The sequence below is a fragment of the Rhipicephalus sanguineus genome, chromosome 6, assembly GCF_013339695.2.
Source record: "Rhipicephalus sanguineus isolate Rsan-2018 chromosome 6, BIME_Rsan_1.4, whole genome shotgun sequence".
Classification (NCBI taxonomy): Eukaryota; Metazoa; Arthropoda; class Arachnida; order Ixodida; family Ixodidae; genus Rhipicephalus; species Rhipicephalus sanguineus.
In genome coordinates this window covers 115,590,742-115,614,750 of record NC_051181.1, presented here as the reverse complement: position 1 = coordinate 115,614,750, position 24,009 = coordinate 115,590,742, and the positions used below count along the sequence as shown (strand labels likewise).

The following is a 24,009-nucleotide window of genomic DNA, read 5'->3' as shown; positions in this document are numbered from 1 at the left end:
CCTGGCTTAAGCAGGGGAGCTGCTTTTTGGGGCCTAGGTATGTGAAAAAAGAAAAATCGATTTTTTCAGAAATTTTGTTTTTAGATTCTGCCACTATTTATGCATAATTTCACCAGTTTTCATGCATTTTAGTTAGCCGTAACGACATTTTTGATAATTTCAGTGACTGACAGAGCTTTGTTTTTTATTTATTTTTTTGTTGTAACCTTACAATCTCCCCACAAGCTTTTCTCAGCCTTGGAACCCTCAATTTAGATCATTTTTGTTGCGATAAAAAGCTGAATGTTTAAGTGAAAGGGTCTCAGCTGTTACTCTTGGAAGGCATAAACGTTTAGAAAGGGTGAAATAAGAAAAGTACATTTTCTGTGTCATTCAAGTAGGGGCTTTGAAGCTTCATAACTTTTTTTCTGGCAAAGCTATAACCATAAATCGGCACTTGTTGCACTCCTCAACAAGTGAAGAATTCAGTGGCGTCTAATACAGCAAGATGCATGCTGCCAGTTCAGTGAAATGTCATCGAACAATGTTTTTATTAATAACTAATTTTAAAATGAGTGACTCAGTGTACATAAAATCTGAGTTCATATTTCATATAAGCATAACACAAGACAGTATGGCTACGGTTAAACCCACTTATAACAGTTTTCTAGTTCCAAAAAAATTACATTGTTATAACTGGATTGCACAGAAAAAAACTAGAGTTGGGATGGAGGTGCAGGGGACAGCGAAGCTTCTGCTGCTCTATACTTACATGGCAGGGAAGCCATTGCGCCTGTTCATCTCCTTCCGGCTGTGGATTGTGTTGGCCTCCTTTTAACTCGACAAGACTCTTGTTTCACGCAAGATGCAGATACACAGGTTTCACTACTATAATTTGTCGACAATAGCACAGTCGTTTATACACCCTTCTCCGGGATCCTTCCAGCCAAACCCTGACACATCCTAAGTTTTTCCAGCATACCGTTAAGAGATGCAGAGCTCTTTATGTACAGCACTCATGGATTCAAATGCGGCATCGAGTTTCTTTTTTGTATAATGGCTGGGATGCACAATTGCTCAAGATAATCACGTCATGTCACGATGAATCTGGTCTCTAAAGATAATGTTGGCTCTGATCTACGCGTTCAAGTAGAAATCACACCGATATGACACCAACTGAAGACGGTGGAAATGAAATTATGCATGTTACTCAGCCCTAAATTGTCCCGTTTCAATCTGTGAATGCTGTACACACCCTGCAATTTGTTTTACTGGAATCCAGGTTAAAGAGCAATGCCCAAGGCATTACGTTTACACTCCATCATTGCTGCAAACGATGTATGTTTCTTGTGTGTGTGTGTCTTCCAAATATTATCGTGCTTGAAGGTAGTATCAAACAAAGTGCATTGCAACATTAGTACAAAGCTAAAAGAGTCGCACACTGTGTACTATATGCACACTATATCACAGTATTTGCAACATTTGTTTATTTTTTCCCCACAATGGTACATAGCTTTTATTCACTGCAAAAATAAGTCTGTAACGTAGAGGTGATTGGTATGACAAGTGCACAATTCTTTGGCTGGAAAGACTCTTCTGGTGCAGTTCTGACAAAAGCGCCAAACTGGCATGGAAGAAAGAAAGAACTCTCATTGGAAGCTGGTACAAAAAAAAGGGGGGGACGTTTCGGTCATTTGTATTGACAAGAAACTTGTTCAATGTTACCACAACGATGCTTCGATGGAGTCACGATAGGTACTCTAGCATTTGGTGTCGTACTTTATGGCCTGTCATACAAATATAAAGAAAACTAAGCAAGAACGAAAAAAAACATGCGATGTCCTAAATACACAATGTTCTAACATCAATTTTGCCATGGCTGTGATGAATCTAATTAAGCATCAAAGTACTACAGGAGATATTTTTTAAGTTGTAGATACTCTACCGCATGCTTCTTAAACATGGAAGAAGTGAAGATGACATGCACTTTTAAGCTTGCGTGGCAAATATCCTGAAGATTTGGCATCATAGTAGTATCAATAGTTAGCAGTTCATGTTTCCTCCGGTTTGTATTACCTGTAGCTTTTCGCTAATTTGCACAGGCAGCTTACTTCGCCTCCAAAATAATGGAAGCTAGACGATGTTGCAGTACTTGGCATATTTGGGTGGCTTTCACTTAAGCATCATGGCCGTAGTTTGGAAATCGCTAGCTCGGTGAATCTAGCCTACACGTCTTGGAATCTCTCGACTGGCACCTGTGATGTTACGGTTACGGGAAAGCTACTTTCACGATGTTTTGGGCTGGCAATATGAAAATATTATTACAGGCAGTTAACTAGGGTGCGACCGCTTTACTGCCTGTGCATTAGCTGTGCCACCACTTGCTGCAAAAATTTACTTTCATCTGCGTCCATTACTTTGACACGAAGCTCTTCCCTGAATGCTTTGTAGAAGAAAGTGCCACATTTTGGGTTGTGTTACTATGAAGTGACTGCCACTTAGAGATTATAGAGCTGTTCTCGTAGTTTGACATCTGGAACGTCTTCTACGGAGAGCATTGGACCAGAGGCGGTGTTCCTCAAGGATCTCGTCACGGGAATTTCCCAGTAATAATATATTAAGCGCAGTGATTTCTCAAGTTCACACTTCAGAGTCTGAGACGCATTTGTTAAATGGGGTTAGAATGTGCGTGTTCGGGCTAGTTGGTAATCCATGATTTCTTCTTTAGCATACAAAACTCCTGAAATGGGAGACGAAAAGAGTGCGACACACTTTCGCGTTCTTTTTGTGCCTTGTTTAAAAAAAAATTTTGCGCTAAAGAAGAAATCGCAGCTTAGGACGTTCCCACGTCATTTGTGCAAAGGTAGCATCCCTAAGAGTTCCTGGCTTACGTTTGCCAAATTCACAGTGGCGACACCCAACCAGCTTCCTGCCTAAAGGAGGAAGAAGAGGAGGCATCGACATGCCGAGTCTTATTTTTCCTTTTGTCACTGCAGAGTGTAGCGTTCATTTGCCAGGTCCCTAGGCACTGGTGGTGGTGGGATGCGCTTGTTCTGTGGCGGCGGCGTCTGTTCAAGTCCCGTTGACACGGCGGGCAGTGGGGCGGTACGGGTGCCCTTGGTTCCACTGGATTCGGGAGACGGTGTCGTCTGCAGCTCTCGCGGAAGCAGGTCGGGTGGGAAGAAGTGTTGCGTGGTGATGAGTGGCGGCAGCAGAGACCCACCGAAGAAGTCGATTGTTGATGTGCTTCTGCATAACACATTGGAGAATTATGGTGAGCTTGATCGCTAGCACAGGTTCGCATGTTTTTTCAGCGCTCATCTTTCAATTCTGTAGTTATGAAAGATAGCGCCTATGCGGACCCCAATTTCGGAGGCCAAACTGACCAGCATAGAAATGGCTAAAAGGTAACTTATTTCAGTTTTAAGGCTGAAGATTGAAATTTGCCTTCCTTCTCCAGACTTCTTGCATTAGCCAACATCTTGAAAACACCAAGGAAATGTTAAGGAAGTGTTTTTCTCTTGTTCTGAAACTCATTTTGAGTGTTTCAAAACAAAATTAAGTTTTTGTGGATAATGAAATCTGCAGACGCTGTCAAAATCTATGACGTCATGACAGCATCGCCGCCCGTATTTTTTCCTTTCGCCTTTTCTGGCTTACCATGCAATCACGGACTTGAACATGATGCTTCGCAAATGTAAAGTTTGGTTTCCGAGTATGTCTGCCTTGCTTTACCAGCCCTTACCAAAAGTGCCACATTTGACCTTAGCAGTAATAGCTGTTTCATATCTATGTATATATATTATAGAGGGTTCTACTACTGAAATTCACCATGTTAAAGGAAATGACTGGGCAACACAGCCCACTAGTTGAGATGGTTATTCATTTCTGTACCTTAGCTAGCTCTTAGAAAAGAACATGTTTACCTACAAGAAAACATACAACTTTAGTTACTTTTTGAGAGTCGCCACGTTGTCATGCAGTTGTGTCCATGCGGGAGGAAGGAGTTGTCCGGGGTCTCAGTAGAAAGGGCGTGCACGTGCAGACGAGCTGCATGCGTGAGTGGGTCAAGAAAAGAAAACAGGACAGAGTGGAAAGAAGGACAAACAGCTGCAAGTAAGGCAAAGGTTAGGCAACAAAGACACAGGTGTGAAAACACTTGGGTAGCGGAGTGTAAAGACTTCAACCACACTAACCTATGTAGGAGAAGCTTGTTGCAGGGTTACTGGATGACATAGACCGCATATTGAGATGCAGTGGCCTTACTGCACATGCCATGCATGCATGGTGCACTTAACAGCAAAAGTTTACTGGACGTTGGCTCGACAGCAAGTACAAATTTCTTCTCTATTAGTGCGTAAGGCTTCGAATCTAGCCGGTGACTCGATAGATGGCAATAGCAACTGCAGGCTTGGACATTTATTTGGAGATTATGTTCCCTGACAAAGTGTGAATACAGCTTTCTCGAACATTTCGTGTCCCGCAAACTTTTGCTGTTGGGTGTACACAAGCAGAGTGCAGAGAATGCGGAGTGAAGATAGGGCTGGCAGGGAAGGGGCTTTTAATAAGAGTGCTAAACAGTGTAGGCCATACATTGACTTGCAATGGTTTTATCTCGCATGTCATTCATGCATGGTGCATATGATACTAGGATGGTAGAGAGAATGCTAGGGGAAGATAGGTTCGAAAGGGAAGGGGCTTTTGGCAAGGGTGCTGAATGGTGTAGGCTATATATTGGTATGCATTGGCCTTATCTCACATGCCATGCATGGAGTGTATATATGATTCAATTACCAGTGTAGTTATGTTTGAAAAGGGGGCAGCGCAATTGCTGAAAAAAAAATTGATATGCATGATGGATGGGACATGACTCCTTCATTGTAGTTCATTTTGTGCCGTTTGGTTTGCATTCCTTCCTTAAAATACACAAAACGTAAACACTGAATAAGTTTCAGATTTTTGAAAACTCTGTTTTCGTTAATTTCATTTTAGGAAAGGAAGGCTAAACAGGCATTTTTAAAATTTTTGTACTGAGGCTGCAGCGGTGGTACATATCAGTGTGGAATAATGAATTGCAAAGGGCAGTTGTGTCATGTTTGGATCATTGTAGAATAGTAGAAATTATCCAGAATTGCTTAGTTCATTGTCGTGACTCTTATGATATGCAATAGAAAGCTCATCACTAGCGGGAAAAAATTAAGCTAGTCAGATCAGACACCATCAAAATCTATGAGCTAATGGCAAGCTAAGTCGAGAGCTCGAGGTGACATTGCCACTATTCTTCTGTTCGAATTTGTTTTCCAGCTTACCAAGCATGACACTGAGCCTCCTTTCATGGCAAGAGTAGTTGTTTATAAGGTATTGCATGAAGGTAATTTACTAATACAATTCAGCGAGCCAAGTTTTGTCTTTAGTGTCCCATTAATTTTACGTCTTGGATAAATTTACGTACGTAGGTTCATTGCTTTGCTAAAGTGCAAGAGTAATTTAAAATTAGGTGAAGCGGAAGGACTGCAGTGGCACGACGTGAGATTTCGATATCTAGTGCATGCTGCTTTTGTAGTTACAGGTATTGGGCAAGGTGCACTCCATCGCACAGGGCCGTATGCACTGGAGCTTGATTCTGTAATAGCGACGGTTTAACTTGCTATCGCTAATTTTGCACCTGCCTCTAGCTTGACGGTTTTGAATATAATTGTTGATGGTAGTTGTGCTTATTACCAGCCTTTGCGGTAACCGAAAGGCTATACACGATCGTGCAATGATGGCCCATGTGGGCGGGAACGCAGAGAGCTATCTGTTACGCCAGTAGTCGCTCTGAAGCTGTGTGTCACTGTTGTCCCATCAAAATGCTTGACATTTTGATGACAGCATAAACACTTGAAGACATAATTTCTTTGTTCTTGTTGTTGCAATAAGGTGTGTTTTTCCACCTTCTACGCCCCCTCCTCAATCTGCTAAAAAAATGGCCTTGATGTCGCGCTAGGTTAGAAACTTGTAGTGGGTGATTTATAAGCTTGAACATGGGAAAGCTTGACTCTCTCACGGGAAGTTGTTTGTGCTGCCCTTGCGACCTTCCACTCCGCCTCCGGATCCACTGGCTACGGAGGGTGGCAGGAGATCACGTGGCAGCAGGTCCTGGGGAAAGCCGGGGAAGAAGGCGCTCTTGGGGAAACCCAGAGCCCTGCACAAATTGAAGCGAGCGCAGTTTAGTTACCCTGAACTGAAACACAAAGTCAACTTAGATTGGTGCTCTAATTGAGAATAAGAATACCATTGGCGTTAATTTCCCAATCATGGTGTCAGTAGTAGAAGGCAAAACAAAAGTCAGTTTTGTTCTTAAGTACACTATAATCTCATTAAAACAAAGTCACATCTGACACAAAAATAACTTCGTTGTATCCGAAAATTCGTTATAAACGTACATTCATAACACTGTATCTATGACAAGACTGTTTTAATTTACTTCGTTATAACAGATAATTCTTTATATCCGTGTTCGTTATATCGCGGTTTGGGAGTATACCGACAAAACACCAGCACATGAATGACGGCATGACATCACGGACTATTCAGTCCCTCTCGTGTCTCTTCCTCTCTTTCTTTTTTCGTATTTTGCCGACATTTTCTAAAACTTGCCACGTTGAGCTCTTGGCTCGCTTAGAACATAAAATTCAGTTTTTACGGACAATGATATGTGTAGACGCTGTCAAAATCTATGACGTCATGGCGAACTGGCGCGGGATCTTCAAGGCAGCATCGCCGCCCGTATTTTTTTTTTTTTCCTTTTGTGGCTTACTATGCAAGCGCGGACTTGAACATGATGCTTCGCAAGTGTAAAGGTTGGTTACCGAGCATTTGCAAGACGCCAAAATACTTTAAAAATAATATAGAGTATTTAAAAGTCTGGCGAAACGTCTTTTCGCAGGAATCTAGTGCTGTATGAGGTCCCAGAGTTGGCAACTAACACAAAGGATAAAAAGGAAATTATGCAGTGGTTTCAATTTTCAAATATAATCATATATCCCAGTACATCTGAAAGAACGGGTGGACATATTTCATTATGCACACTTCTTATTTTCCATGCAAGCGCACTGGTGCCACGCCTCCGTTAAGACTGTGTTTGTGCCTCTGAATACTACATGTATACCAAAGAACATACATTTGCGTCGCAGTGTGTGCCCGTTTTTTTTTTTTTTCGTTTTTACAGCGTAACCATTATACATTATAGCCAGCGGACAGGGTCGTTTTTACAGCGTAGTTATACGCTAAAGCCAGCAGACAGGTGCGTGCGCAGACCGAGTGCGTGGACCGAAAAAGCTTTCGTTATTTCTTGTTCTGTTTCGTTCTTTCTTTCGTTCGTTCTGTACTTGTACTAATAGAAGTACACTGGCAAGGTGCCCACTACGCCATAAATCACAATTTTTGTGAAGTTTTGTGAAATTTTTCGGCGGTCGATTCGTGAAGCCATTCAATGATTACTTGGAAAAGTGTGTCAGGACTCCTTTAACGAACACAATAATGGCCACGCAGGTTTTTGAGGATAATGGCGGCCTAAGGCCCCTCATGTTGAATTTCAAGAATCTTCCGGAAAGCCACGGACCAAAGGCAGGCCACTGTGAGAAGCACGTCATCGCTTAATTCATTTTCATTTTTTCATCGATTGTGAAGCATGTGTTTTGGACTCCACCATGGGGGGTGGAGGGGTGCTACGATTAAACTTTGTCCCCACCCCTAATGGGGAACCCTGCGCACGCCTGTGCTCCCGATCGTCGGTTTTCGGCGATCAGTCGTTTCTGATATGGCAATCCGATGTTTTGCTGAGGTCACTTGTCAGTTCACGTAGTTCACGTTGCCACATTTCATTGTTGCCAGGATATAAACGCATGACCGCCATTGTTGCCTGTAGCAACATGAGTGTTGCGTTGCTAAACACGTTAGAGAGAAAGAAAGAAACAAAAAAGTACGTCAAGCACGCACACGCCAAGCTTCGCTTTTCCCCTTTTTCCCGATAAGGCAAGGTCTCCCAATTTGTTTTTTTTTTTCTTTTACGCTCGCAAACAGTTGTTCGTGGAACGTACTACGCGTACGCGGGGCGCTAAAGTAAAGCTATGGGGCGGTTTGGACTGCTAAAATGTACTCCGTGAACTCTAATGTCGCTAGTTTGACTGTCACAGGATTATTAATAGAGGAGAAAATCAAGGCCAAAGTCTCACTTTTAAATTTCGTTCCGAAATCTCCGCGCGTAACGTCACGAATATTAATGCGCGTTTTTTTTTTTTTTGGTACTTTGGCGCATTGGCTGAACGAAATTTCCTGAAACTTGGTACGTTAAGTATATGGCCCTCTCAGAGGACAACGAACTTCATTTTCACTGTTTAGAAACTACGTGGGACCTATTAGATGCCGTCAAAACCTATGACGTCGTGACGTTTGGTGCGGTGGTTTGGTGCGGAGATTTCACGGTGGCGTCGCCACCCGCATTTTCCGTTTGCGTGTTTTCTCGCTTACAAGCGTCTTCTCGAGGCAAGCAGGTAATCTTGGAACTGTGAAAGAGTAATTTAGTATGAAAAAAATCGTTTTCCTTTTTAGTGACCCTTTAAACACCTTCTTTGAACGGCGAGTTTGCTCTGCCATACGAATAACCGGTATGCAGAGACGGCTTTGAGCAAGTGTGAAGCTCAGGAAATGCTGATAAGACTTTTTATTTTGATATTAAAAGTCAATTTTTCCATGGCGCACCCACTGACATCGACACTAGCTTGAGGTCACTTCACGCAGCAGTCTGGCTCAAGGAGGTTTAAATAAAACTTATTTTATTTAAATAAATTTTATTTAAATATAAATTTTATTTTAACCTCCTTGGTCTGGCTAGTTGAGTTGCGATGACCATAGGTAGGGTGGCCCTACCATAGGTGTGCGCAGAACTCTGTCTTCAGGGGTGGGGGGGGGGGGGGGTTCGTCGTGGCGCCCCCCCTCCCTATTAAGTCAATGTATGGGGCAGGCTTTGTGCTCCCTCTTCTTAGGTGACCAGGGGGGGCCGCCGCCCCCCTGCCCGCCCCCCGCCCCCGTGCGCACGCCTATGGTGATGACGTTAGGTACCAAAACTTCCAAGATGGCCGCTTGTTCGTCACCAAAGGAGCCACAGTGCAGAGCGACCGTGGAAACGTCACTATATATTGTGCGAGCACGTGACGAGAAGTTCATTCCAAGTTTGAACAGCGCGACTGAACGCGGACAGAGTAGAACACGCACACACACAGCGCTGCAATTGAGTTCATACCGTGTGGTGACGTCAGGGTACAGTAGGAACAGAAACTGTACAGCTTTTAAAAACATACTGTAATTACTTTTTCAGGGTGCACTCACACTTAGCACTAACTTTTCTGGGCTCTTGAGGGCTTCACCTTTCATTTCACGAAAAAAAAAACATGGTTGATCCCTCCGTCATAGGAATCGGAATAACACGAAAGTAAAGCGTGCCCTTACAGAAGTAACTGCATGAACGTTTACTGTGAGCGGGGAACGCGCTGTTACGGTAAGGCAGGCGCGCGTCGCAGAGCTATTTTTGGTTTGGATTAGCGTGATGCTATGAGCGAGGCCGACGCTTTTACGACGCTTGGGCTAATGTCCCCACCACGCGGTGTGTTAAGACATTGACAAAATTGAACTTCTATTCAAAACGCGCCGAATGGGACGGACGTGTAACGCGTTGCAGGTGCTGACCGCGGAGGCCATAGTAATGACGAATTACTTTACCTTACCACTCCCAGAGGGCAACACCACCCCGCCCACCTGGAGAGTGGTAGATATAAAAGGCGCGGTTGGATTGCGTGCCCGGCATCTGTTGTTGCAGACTGAGCGGTCGTGGGTTCGACGCCCGGTGACAAAACCTTTTTTTCTTCGCCATCTGATCGTGTAAATTTTTTCGACGTCATTTCCGTGACGGAAATACGTCACTGAAGTCTTGGTAGACCCCGGCATAAAACACTTTCGTGTTAAAAAAAAAACGACCTAAAGCCCGGTCGGCGAAAGCTCTGCCGGACCACCAATAAAGTTGTTATCAACCAACTGAAAATTTTCGTGTCAGTACCCCTTTAACGTGAAATAAAAGAACTTTGGCCGGCGGCGAAGTCTCACGTTCTGCGGCCTCACGGCGTCAACGGTCACATTTGACGTTATGCGCAGATGCCTCCGCAAACGTTCTCAAAACGCATCTGGAGAAACTGCTTATTTAGAAATGCGAAGGTGGTCTCTTCCGGTCGCAGCAGGTACCCGCAAGGTTCTGCCTGGTGTTGCATAAATATCGCTACTTCGTTAGTGTCATTAGTTGGCCCGCGTCACTGAGCGGTGCCGCTTCGCGATTCCCACTATCCTGTCAGCATCACTACTGCCAGAGGCTCCGAGCAGGGGACAACTGCAGCGATGGGTCGCTGACACCAACATAATTATTTTCTACAAACAACCGACCACCATGTATGGTAACAGAACCAGGCTGAATCCTTCTTGTGCAGAACCTTGCTGCAGGTGCACCATCATGTTCTACTTCAAGTCTGTCCTACAGGAGCGAATGAAATAATAATGGCGCAGATTTCTTGTCGCATTTTTTTTTTCATGGGCTCCTTCGATTTACCATTTCGGTAGCACTTGGGATATTCTCCGCCGATGAACGTAGGTGCCTGCAGCAACTCGGACAGGACTGTACAATATTGCAATCCGGAACGACAAAATGAAGAGAGACGGGCCATAATTAACGCATCAAGCTGAACATTTCGCACCGACCCGTGCTGCAGCCCATGTGCAGCGTTGTGTTCCGTGTGCCCGTTGCTTGTGCGAACGTTGTGTAGCGCACGTTGTAACTATGTGCCCAAAAAGTCGGATTAAAATGTTCGAAGCAAAGTATTGCGAATTTAGCTTAAACGCCATACGCCGAAGCTTAAGCGTTGTGTCAATGCATGGGTCTCTGAATCTTCCAAAGTGCCCTGAATAATTTTCGCAAAAACTACCGAATGAACTTGAGCGATGACGGTGGTTTAGCGAAATTACGGGCAGTGAACTGATTGTGAACTGGGCGTCGTCATGGAACCCTAGCAGTATAGGGACTTTTGTTCTCCCGTAGTGGAGTACGAATAAAGCCTGTTTTCTGTACTGGGTTTTCGCCGTTAGTGTGTTTGAAAGTAGGCCGGTATTCACAAACCAGTATTGTGGTTATCTTCTACCATGTTGCCGTTTTTGTGCCCTTGTAACGCACGAAGCGTGTACAGAAGCATAAGGAGATCATGAGATGAAGATAAGGTTGGTTTGTGAATACGGGCCTAAATTTTTCACCTTTTTTCCTAAACGTAGCTTGTGTAGTGTCCGAAGTTAAAATCTCAAGCTTCGCATTTGTGCTGATGGCGTCACCCTCTGGGTATTAAAAGGGAACGAGGCGTACATAGAAAAAGAAAAAAAAAAGCATGCATATGAGAGCTTGTACAATGTCTGTTCGTGTTTGGCAGCTATCGCACCGTTTGGCGTGGATGCAACCATGTTGACGCCTAGTTCGTAGAGGTTCGTAGCTTCGAGCCGCAAACGCGTGCGTCCCGCTGGCCTCTGTCTCGCTCGACCAAGGCACGACATTCGCCCATGGAAATCGTGTCCTTTCTGCAACGCGTATTGCAGCAGTTTTGTTAGTCGGTGCTCTCGCAATCGAAGTAGTCGGCGGCGGAGAAATCCCGTTGGTGTTTGTGGAACATTTAAGGCGGAAAGTTGGGCTAGTTGGTAACGTGAATAATAGGACATGTTTACTAGCGAAAAAAGACGTGGACGAGAAGAAGGAATACAGGACAACGCTAGAGTTCAACTTCAACCAGTCGAAGTCTAGCGTTGTCCTGTATTCCTTCTTCTCGTCCACGTTTTTTTTTCGCTAGTAAACATGTCCTATTGTTTGTGGAAGCTGCACTACTCCGATAAGCCGGCGCACGCTAACACGAAGCGAAAGGCAAAGAATGTTACTGCGTCTAGCGTGCCTCGGCGACGCCAGCGCGGCCAGTGTCCCTCGCTGGAAACGAGACACTTTAACCATGACCTCCGATATCGCGCGCAATCTCGGAGTAAGCGCTACTAAGTGTCGATCGTGCATTACTTGCACCGCACCACCCGGTTACCTACACCGCCAACAGAGAGCACCGTGCGAGAGAGAATGTGTGAAAGATATAAGGCGCGTTCGTGCAGTGTCCCAACATCTGCCGACTTAGCTTAGCTGGTTTAGTGTCGGGCGCTTAGCGTCGCGGCAGCAACATCGTGTGTTCAATTCTCAGCGGCGGATCTTTTTCTTGTTTTTTTTTTCTTTCTCACCCGTTGGCGTCCATTTTATCAACGTCATATCCGTAACGGATGTACTTGGCGGACCCCGGCATAAAACACTTTCGTGTTAAAAAAAAAGTATCCAGCCAGCTCCACGTGGTGAAAGCCGTCGAAACAGTGAAGCTGATACCACTTTTCGTCAGGCTATTGCATGTTCTATCATTGCTCTTTATTTGACACTCCATGTTAAGCTCAAGGAGGTTAATTTTTTTTAACCTCCTTGTTTAAGGAGAGCGCCTTTCCTCTCTTGCAGACAGTTGCGTTCTGACCAGTTTTCACTAAGGACTTCTTTGTTGTTTCGTTGTTCTTCAGGTTAAGCCATGTGGATCCCGCGCCACGATACGCTCATTCACGGCCGCGCTGGAACGCTATGGCACACCTGTTTTTTTTTATGTAGCGGCCGTGGCTATGGTAGCGTTCCAGTGCGGCCGTACGTGGCCCATTCCACCCGCCCATTCGCCCAAAACGCATGTTACTATCACGGCTGCGCCGGAGCGCAAGTAGAAGCGCAGCTGCTACGCATGACATGGCCGCCTCCAGCGCTGAGCGTCACGACGGTGCCGGCGAAAGGCCGACTAAGAACAGCTTCACTGTTAAATACACACAGCAGGCGGTGCGAATAGTTGACACCTACGTCAGGCCTCGAGGACTCGAATGCTTGCCACAGAAATCAAAATTGCCTCTCATTCGAGAGCAGCGCGGGAGTCTGGGCGCTGCTCTTCTGATACTAGGAGTCCCCACAACCAGGTTCCTTGGACTTTATTCAAAACACAGGACGACAATGCTCAAATGCTGAATAGGCAGAAGTCGACACTACAAACACTGAGACTCGTCTGACAAAAATTTGGAGGCACAAAGGAACAAGGACAAGAAATGACAGGACTGGTGCCAATCCTGTTTTAGACTGAGACTCGTGAAGGAGCCGAACGCTCCGGCTCGTTCTGACATTTGTGCTGAGCAGTATTTTATACTGCCTGCACATCTACGCTTAACGAAAGCAAAAAAAACACACCATCTCCCGCTAAAGGGGACCATGAGGCGATGCGAAGCAGCGTTTCGGCATGTAGAGCCCGCGTTTCAGAGGGGAAGTGGAGAGGGGAGGGGAGAGAGGGAAAGGGCAGAGGGGATGTGGAGAAGGGGAGAGGGGGAAAGGGGAGAGGGGAAAAGGGGGGAGAGGGAGAGGAGGTGTGTGGAGAGGGCTTGCGCATGCGCAGTAAGGGTGGTCACGCCGCACACCACCACCACCACCACCGGATTGAACTCCGCTATAAGATGCTTCACATCTAAAATCCCAGCGCGAAAACACTCCAACCGATACACGGCTCCGCGGAGAAGCTGCTTGCACCAGAACTCAAAAATACGTTAGGGGAGATGGTGCGTAGGCTTCCCCATTAGGGGAAGGGGGGGACGCTTTAGGCGAATGTTCATCAGAAGACCCCGCCCACACCTCCACCCCTCTATTGGTCGAGTCCAAAAGACAACGTGATTCACAATGAATGAAAAAATGAAAGGGAAGCGATTACTTGTTTCTCACAATGGCCTGACTTTGGTCCCTGGCTTAACGGGAGTAAAGATGGAAAATAAACAGTTCTTCGAACGCAGCATCAGGGGTCTGCGGCCGCAATTATCGTCAAAAACATGCGTGGCCAAACCCTTCTCCTTAAACAATGACAGGACAGGTCCTGCTGAGTAAAAGTATATAACGGGCAGACTTCGCGCCCACATCTAAAATGTCTTAAATGAGTAGAGGATGCGGCCGCTCCCCCTGCCGAAATTTACAAATGAAACATTGACCTTAATTTAACGGCATTTGACCTTAAAATAACGGCATTAGAGTTCTCAGAGTACAATTTATTAATCTGGACCGATTCATTGTTTCACTTTACTGTCCCTTCAACACTTTACATGTTAAGGCATAAGAAGAAGGGGCCCGAGTTCATTCATAATGCCAAACATATCGTCGCCTGACAAGTTGGCACCATTGGAGTGAAGCAATGAGAGATGCCTGATCCACATGAAATATCGTTCCACGTGTGCGGTGCCTCAGCCAATTAACACAAACTTTATCAAACTATAAATGTCCGCCGCATTTATTGACCGAATTTTGGCGTTGCATGTTGCAACCTTTCTTCAAAATACAATATTCAAGCTTAATGGTTGGCGCTGTGTACATGACACGGCCAGCTACGCACACACCCCTGCAATATTGCAATTTTGTTGTATTGTACTGTGTGTAATTGTGTTGCAATTGTATGGCAATATTGCAAAAAGTCGGAGACCACTTTAGACACGCACGCACGCACGCACGCGCACGCGCACGCACACACACACACACACACACACACACACACACACACACACACACACACACACACACACACACACACACACACACACACACACACACACACACACACACACACACACACACGAGAGAGAGAGAGAGAGAGATCATCGCATCAGCCATCTTCGATTTCCCGCTAAGCTTGCAATAACACCTCGTGCTCGGGATTTTCCCGAGGACAGCGTGATATACGTTCTCTGAACGCCGTTATCGAAAGGGTTCATCGCGAAATGTGAGGTTTCACAGTATCGTGTCAGCACGGCGGTAGTTTGCACTACGGAGCGCATGCATCATCCGCGCTATCACGCATATTTTCCTCGTTCGAGCGTTCAGTAATAAGGTAGGGAGAGGTCGACCTTGCGATGTGTGTTATTCGAAAATATCACCGTAGGAGACTGCGCAGACGTGCCTTCTTTTATATATATATATATATATATATATATATATATATATATATATATATATATATATATATATATATATATATATATATATATATATGGATGTTTCTTTTAGACAATACAGATTTGTCATAAAAATGCTATGACAGCGAGGCCCAGGCGGGAAAACTTTGCCGCAGCTAAAGTTACATTAAAATGAGTAATTAATAAACACCCCTTAATTAACCTGTAATTATTAACTTTAAGGCCTTTGTTTATATGGAAGAGTTGTAAGGCGTGATATTTTATGACATGCCCATTTTTTAAAAATAGCAAAACAAAAAAACGCACGTAATTTGAGATAGTAATTAATCACCGAAATTCAAAGCCCCAGTCGAGGCGATACCGAAAATGAGCACACGGAGCGCGCAGGAAATCCGTCAGCCCTGTTGTATCAGGCCGGAAGCTCACGTGACGAACTTAAAAAAAAAATGCTTGTCGCAGCAGAACGCGGTCAGGAAAGGCGGCAAGCCGTCTCAAGTACTCCATTGGACTGCTTATTCTTTGCGTTTGCTGTGTAGTGCTTATCCGTTGCTTTGCTAAACTCGAAAGAAGGGCAAAGAACTCGGTCGCTTGTCTGCGAGAAGCAGCGTCGCAGTGGCTACCTCCTAGTTTTAAGCGGTACAGTGAAAGAAAACGTGGAAATTACGGTTTTCTTGGTTGCAGCGCGTGTTCATGTAATACGCTATGGTTTCTGAAGCACGATGAACTACCAACACGCCGAAACGTCCTCCCCCCTGCACTTATATGTAGTGACACGTTAAGGAACCCGAGGTTGACAAAATCCCCAATATGGCGGTCAGTAAACACCAATATGGCGGTTTCAGTGCCACCATATTGGGTCAAAGCCCAATATGGCGGCACCAAAACCAAAACCCTTCCGCAGAATAGTCTATATAACCAACTGTTTATCCGTGACCTGTAAGTGTTCGCCGTAAACAAGCGTCGTCTATTCGCACTGCCTTGAGCAAGCTTATCAGGAAATGGATCGCGTACGACTGGAGGCGCGCTCGACCACGACGGAAATTGATTCGCTGTCACGCTGATGTGCTCGCGATAAAAATGGGTTCATTCGTTTGTTTTTCTTTGCCTTATGAGAACCACGCTCGGGACGTCGGCCTTACGGCGCCGCTTCGAACGACTGCGTGTACGCGTAAAGGAAAATTACGCGGGCCTTGCAAATAAAGAAATAAGGAGAGTGATTCAAATTGATTACTTGCTTTTCTGGGAATCCTACACAGCTGAGGCGAACTTTCTTGGTCGTTTTTGTTTACACGCCAGTTTCACAGAATTTTGAGGTCTGTCTGTGTACTGGTACTACGTTTATTTTGTGTATTTCACTGTGTGTCAGTGTTGCAGCAGAAGCTATAGATGTTTTATTTTTAATGTGAACTTGATGTGATTTGCGCAGAGTGCAAAAAAAAAAAGAAGAAGAGAGAAATTGAAGTTTGATCGGTTTTCTTTCTAACTTTTATTGGTGTTCTGCGGTTGAAGGGTCGTGCTATGTCTTGATTTTTCGTCAGCTTGGTCTTGTGAAAGTTATGTCGCCGGTGACACCTATGCATGAAAAGCCTTTCATAATGCCTTCTTGTTTGTTTTTTTCTATCCAGTTACCATCAGTTCACATAGACGAACGAAACAAAGAGTACATAATCGTAATCCCTTTCAAGAACACGACAAACTGATGACGCACCCTATCGCTAAAGAGGTCACTTGCCCAATAATGACAGTGGTCGACTGACCTTTCTATGCGTTGCGATAGGATGTACAGTCAAGGACAAATGAAACGCGAACACCTAATCGCACTATATAGTTTCGCGATCGACAACGCGAGAGTCCTATTTCGGACCGCTGTCTATATGCGGTTGGACAGTTTAGTCCGCAAATTAAGTGTGAAAGCGGAAACCGTGCTTGCATTGCGCGCACTGGAGGAAACGAGAATCCAAGAACGCGTCTTAGTTCTGACTTGTTCGTACTTTAGTCGTATCTGTCTGTGCATCAAGGAATGCATATCGACATGCAATTACAGTTGGGTATAATATGTCGTCGGCAGAGGCGTGCGCAGTGTTCTTCATTAGGGAGGGGGGGGGGGAGAAGTTCCGCCACAGTGCCCCCTGCTGAGGCCGTTGCGATCAGAAAACAGTGAAAAGACGTGGTGTTTAGGGGGGAGGGGGAGGCACCCCTTCCTTGACCCCCCCCCCCCCCCTTCCCCCTGTGCACACGCCTATAGGGCCTAATGCAAAGATGGCGAGGGCTGCGAGGCAGCACGACTCTGGAATTTTGGCGTGTGATATATAATACTGCTACACGAGATCCCGTTTTCTCGCCAGTAAACGCAATATGCACGCGTCTACTCCATTTACACAAACACGCCGGTCCAACTCGTAACGCTTGGCTCACAGCCAAAAAAAAAAAAAAAAAAACGCAGCATAGTAGCAGCATGCGAAGCAGCCAGCGAGTAGCTGGCTGCTTCGCATGAAGCCGATTCTTGCAATGCGTGGGATCTGCTGCAATTATTTTTTGACTGAATTACTACCACAGAGCCAAGCCACCCACTGAGTTACTGAGGGTAGTTTCTAGAGTGTATGTATACTTAGGCACTTAGGTTATATCAAGTTAGCAACATAAGTAAATCTGCTGTTTGCACCTTATATTGCTGCTATGCATACCTGTATGCGTTTTACTTCTCCATCTTTTTCCACGATCACTACGGCTCTTCGATCACGATTCGCACTAGCACGGACAGATGGGAATTTCGATGTCGTAAGCGCTTCATAGTACGCTTTCGTCATTACGTCAACGACAGGTACGCCACTACATCTGCCTGAAAGCCGTTGCCGCGCACCAGCGCGGTGTGCAAATACACGCACCCGCTTGCCTGATCCGCCCCGTCAAACTTCAGCCCCCGTCACCCGCCCATCAGAGCCTGTCCCCGAGAGACAGAAAAAGAAACACAGAAAAAAGGAAAGAGACTCTGGCAAAATTTGGCACGCAGCCCGATCGCTTCGGCTGAGGTAAACAACCAAGGGAGGAGGCGACGGCAGTTTATTACGTTTTGCGAAACTCTCAAGTTTGTCCGTGAACGTTAGGCACGCGTCTAGTGTCTCGCCTTCGCTTTCACTTCGGCGGCAGTCTCCCCAGTCGCGTGCCGAAACGTCTGCTGAATCGTCACCACTTGATGGAAGGGTTCGCTTCTCGAACACCCGTCGATGTTAGGTTCCACGTCGCCACGGCGCGAGCCAATCGGTTCTGAGTGACGTCACGTCTCGCATGCAGCACCGTCGTCGTGAACGTGTGCGGTTTTTTTTTTTTGTCGTTCCTCAATACGCATGCATAGCTTCCTTTTTGTTTTCACGGTGGTCGAGCTTCAAATGTTGACGAACTGCTGCCGGGTCTTGTTCCAATTAGCCACGTCGCCTGCGACGTGGACACATACGTATAGATATGTGTAGTGACAAGCTACAGTTTTATGCAATGTGATGACGTACAGGTACCGCGCGGCCGAGAGAGGCGCCTGGTACGGCATAAATAATCTGATATAGATGTAGAATTAGATGCAGCATGGCTTAGTACACCTCCGAGGCGTTGGTACACGAATGCGGCTTTTGCGTAGGTTTCGAAACGCTTGCGCCTGCTAATCAACGTCAAGACAGACATTTCCGAGAAGAAAGTGGCTTGAAGCGGGTAACAATGGCTGTACAATGAATGTTGCGGTATCCATAGGCGTGCACACGGGAAGGGGGCAGGGGGGGGGGGGGGCGGCCGCCCCCTATTCACCTAAGGGGGGGGGGGGGTGCAAAGTCAACCCCACACATTGACATAATAGAGAGGGGAGGTGCAATGTCGGCGCCATACATTGACATAATTAGGAGGGGGGGGGCGCTGCGAAGAACGTTTGCCCCCCCCCCCCCCCCCCCCCCTGAAGGGGAGCCCTGCGCACGCCTATGGCGCTATTCACAGCGTTTCGGCAAATGGGCCTGTATTTGTCAGCACCTTATGATTACAGCTTCCCTCGTTGATATATTGTAGTTAGGACGACGTCTCGTTCAACCACTATTAGTGGCTCCTGAACAAGTTACTTTCCAAAAGGACTTCCGATTGGGGGAAAGTTTGATAGCATCTTAACTAGTGAAAAAAGGAAAGCAAAACAGGATAAAGAGTACAATGGTAAGAAACTGAAAAGAAAAATGTGTTTAGACAAGACGTTACGAGCCATTCAATATGTATAGTGAGTAGGTGTGCACACGTTAACGGGGATGAATGCTGAGCTGTATGCTTTTATTATTAACATTTTTTTGGGGTAGTGGGGGAGGATAATGCGCTGGTGCTATCGTTACGACAGCCTCCGTGGCCTTATTGCACAAGCTCCCGCGAGCTCGCCGCGATTCATTTCACGGACAAAACACTCATGGCAATAAGACAATGAGTGAGAGAGCAAAGCAAATTTGCCGTTACGAGAAGCGCAAAACATTAATACGAGAGAGGAACCAAGGGAAAGTGAAGAAGGGTTTCGTTTTAGTCAAGTAACTGCCACGTAAAAGTCGACAGACAATGAAGCCAAGGACATCATATATACTATATGGAGGGAATTTCCCCTACGCTCGTCCTTGGCTTCATTGTCTCTTGGCAGTTATTAAACGAAGTGTGCTTGGCGAAAGGGGTGTGTCCGCTTGCAGGCTCACTAACATGGCGCCCAGCGCGCCGCGGCAAACAAACGTACAGTCGGCCCAAAAAGTTTACGGGACACGGTTCTAGGACAAATGGGACTTTCTGCTCTGTGCTTCTAATTTAATGGATATCACTCGCTGTGTGAGTCACGAAAGACTACTGCATGTTGAAACTTTTGAAATCGAAGCTCATATTTCACGTTAACTCAGGTTTATTCGCAGATCCCGCGTCCCGTGAGATCTTTGGCCGACTGTGCGCAGTGGTGTCATAACCATGTTGCCAACGTAAATGTGCATGCAACAGCATAGCCTTAATTGTGCTGGCCTTCGCGGTGTTTGCCTGTTAAGTGCATTTCTCTTATGCTCGTTGTGCTTGGAGTTAGCTTAACCAAGGCAGCAGAACGCGCAATTTCGTGGCAAGGGGATCATATAGCCAGAAGCGAGAGAATCGATGTTCAGAAGAATCGCTTAGACTGAGATTAAAAGAATAAGAACACTGAGAGTGTGCAGTCTGCATAAAAGAAGCACCAGCGCATGGCGCTTAGAGCCGGACCTAAACTAAAATAATTGCTCCCACGTGGAAACGTCTCCGCGGTGGCTAGGATATGACACTGGGATAGCGTCTTCTGCCGCTCCGTGTTGTTTCCCAATTGTATTGTTCTCACGTGGTGCCGGAAGTCGCTGAGGTCGCATACATGATCTGCGCGGTTGTCACAGGAGGAACGCTTTATACATACAGAGAACGAAACTGCGCCGTAAGTCTATGGTTCGTGACCCTACACTTCTCACCTCGTGTAATTGAGCGCCCGGTAAAGAGTGTTTTGAGATCGTTTGCATTCCTATGCATTATAAAGGAGCTGCGCTTTAATACGACAAAACACTAAGACGAGAATGAAATAACATGTAAAAAAAAAAAATGAGCCGTGCGGGAAGATGACACACGTTTACGCGAACAGGCGCGCAGCCAACCGTCTGCCGTTTCTTTTCGTGTTTCTCAACATTGCGTTAGTATTTCTTGTTCTGTAATAGAAGGACATGAAATGCGAAGAGTTGAATGGCTTACACTGGTACGGTTTTTAAGACACCATGTGCATTCGTTTCGCGCGAGAAACAAAGCTTGATTATCACTCGAACATGAAGGTACATGAATTGAGTGGAATTTTGTGGCTAAACCTGAACGGTACGATACGTCCATGTGACGTCACAGTTTGCAAATTATGTTATGGTACTTGTGACGCAGAGTAAGTCCTCAGAACTTGCTACAGGTTGAGCGTATGGCTCTTTTATAAGTAGATATAGAATCCTTCTTTCTCGGCATCTCTGAAAACGAACTATTGATCCGAGAACAAGCTGCCGTGATACCACGATGAGCTTGTGCAGAATCTCTGAAACTACCACGCTGGCTTGGTATTTGTTAATAAAGTGTCTTCTGACTCACTAACTCATTGCTCGCGTTTAGAGCTGTCGTTTTGCAATTGCAGAAGCGTAGCTCACTAACGCAGTCTAACTTGTACCAATCTTCAGTGTCCTGCGGCTCTAACTGCGCACCCCTAGAATGTGCTATACCCGACATCACACAGAAGCGCAGTTGATGCGACGACGACTCCGGCTCTTCACTCTATTACTCACTTGAAGAAGTCGAGATGCGGGTCCCCGAATCCGGGGAATCCTCCCGGGAAGCCGAAGCCGACCTTTGAAGGGTCGGGCAGCAGGCTCCTGGACTCGATGTCGCCCTCGGGGTCGTCCCGGATGAACTTTCGCCTGCCGTCCTTGCCCACCTGGTAGTGCGTGAAGCGGCTCTTGCCCGTCGAGTCCTTGTAGCCCGAGCGGCCCATCACAATGCCGTCGGGGCCGAAGCTCTCGTGGTGGAAGCTGCTGACCGAGTACGAATTGCCCTGGCCCGACGACGTCCGCACGCAGAGAAGCAGGCCCACCACCGCGAATAAAACGGCCATCCGTGTATTCGTCGACTGGGGCAGATTCAGCGAAAGGATGTCTTAGGTGTGGTGTCAATTGTAACAACAAATTAAGCTCAAATTTCAACCCCTCTCAGATGTGTCTATGGTTGTGTGTCTATGGCTGTGTGTCAGATGTGTCTATGGATGTGTCTATGTCTATGGTCTATGGTGTCTACTGCATACCGTCGAGAGAAAAAGCTTGCAGGCGCAAAACTCGGTGAGCACTTAAGAATTACATCTGAAAAAATCCTTTTTCCACAAACCGATGTTTTTTTTTTTTTTTTAACTTACGGATGTGACTGTATGGCACGTTCTCTCACCACATGTATGGGCCCCCGTCAAACTGGTACTACCGGAAGAATGTACATGCATGCCACTTACTGAATTCCGGAACCTACAGAACTGTAGACAAGGCCGTGAAAGCAGTTTAGATGGCGAGCAACAGTCATATTCAGGATTAATTTCGCATTCTTCCGGCCGGAGGCCGTGTTCACGCGATGCTTGGCTCAATACGGTAAAACACAGGGATAAGACGATCTAGCCATGGCCGCCGTGGATGCCGTGTCTCAGAGGCGAACGCGCCTCTGAGACTGTTAAGAAAACGAAAGCCAGAATATAGCTTGGACAAGCGCAAACACAGAGAGACAGATGAGCTGAAAATTCGCATCCACTGATACCTGTCCTGTCCTCAGAGTGACGCCGTTTTTACCATTAACCCTTTGGCACGCTATGCACACAATTGCGTGCACCACTTGTTTTTTCCATTTGTTAGGACTAGGGGCTAAGAGAGAGCAAGATACATTGAGCTTTGGAAGAATTGAACCTTCTGGATAATAAGTTTGTCTTCATTTAACTTCATTTTGCAGTCTACTGTTGCATATGATTAGTTTGCTGAAGGCACTATACTGTTCGACGAGTCGTTCGACATGCCCCTTCCCGCGAGCCACGTCAAAAGTATTATTTTTCTTACCTCCAAATGGACATACCGAAAACGAATTCGCAGTATATTTCTGGCGTAATATTTCATTCTGCTAATGCGAAACCGGAGCCTGAATGACTTCACAATAAATATATATTTAATTACAATTAAATTAGAAATAATTACTATAACACACATAAATTAACGCATGATGGCATTATTTTTGTCGCATAGAATATCGAGTGCCTTGAAATAACATTGTATCGTTTTGACACATTTACAGACGGTTCTTCATAGGAGGCGTCTGAAAGGAATATGCTAAAAAATTAAAATTCCCAGAGACGCATAGCGGCATTCCCTATAGCTATTCCGCTGCTCGGCTCGAAGGAGCGAAACGAGAGAACCAATTCAGGAGTGACGCATGACCACTAAAGAAATGAGATCGACTTGCGAGCGCATTGTTGGGCTCCACGACGAGCAATTTGTTGCCGCATAACGAGCCGGACCCCCATATCAGCGTTCCCGCGCTCCTTCGTTGCGCTTTCCTGCAAACTCCGACCGCGCACCGTTTGATTGCAGTCCACCAATGCCTCTCGCCACTGTCATGTATATACTATCCGTTGCTTGGCTGCACAGGCAAAAAGAAGGCTCGCAATGTCTTGCACTGACCATTGTTGAAGACGAGTCTTCTTCCGCGTCGATCGTCCGAGCGACTCCCGAAGAAGAGTATAATCCTGCGCAACCGATTAACCTCACCGCGCCGGTGAATATATATAGGAGACCTGGATCGGGGCCTCCCGTGCGTCGCGCCTTTCTAGGAAGCACCCGGGCGCTGCAGGAAGCTTGTGGAAGATTCGCGGACTGGGCGTCCTTGAATGATGCGTGCTTGCCAGCCGCCCGCAGTTAGCGCCGCCGTCGCCGCCGTGGTGTATTCCGCTAGCGATGGTCTCCAAGCGGTAGACGACGCGTCTTTCTCATTTTATCTTATTTTTTCTTTCTACCAAGCCCTCGAGAAGGAGTGCGGGACACTCGACCGCATGCAGAGCCAGCTCCTCTGCGTAGCCTGTGTCCAGCGCGTGTCATATGTTTACGAAAGCTTTTGTTTATACTCTGAAGGTTGCTGATTTGCCCCCTTGCCCTTAAACCTATAAAATGTTCTTTTTTTTTACTGTACACGACAGGCAACTCGAATTACAGCTCTGTAATAAATGACGTAGTGGTTGAAAACTGTAATATCTGTAGCCACTTTGTGCGGCACCAAGCTATTTGACAGGATAATTTGGCAGTGATGGTAATCAAAGCTTCAGTTTCAACCCCTCTTGGTGTCGACTGTGACAGCTATTATTATCCAGATAAA

General features: G+C 46.1%; 1 protein-coding gene across 1 annotated transcript; it reads right to left on the bottom strand.

The window, feature by feature from the left end:
- Positions 1-1,460: 1,460 nt before the first annotated feature.
- On the bottom strand, positions 1,461-23,557 carry LOC119396232 (uncharacterized). Its single transcript, XM_037663356.2, has 4 exons — positions 23,322-23,557; positions 21,405-21,745; positions 6,026-6,163; positions 1,461-3,228 (listed from the first exon to the last, which is right to left on the bottom strand). The coding sequence occupies exons 1-4, from the start codon at positions 23,322-23,324 to the stop codon at positions 2,967-2,969; spliced, it is 744 nt and encodes a 247-aa protein (XP_037519284.1). The 5' UTR covers positions 23,325-23,557; the 3' UTR covers positions 1,461-2,966.
- Between the last annotated feature and the right edge of the window lie 452 nt (positions 23,558-24,009).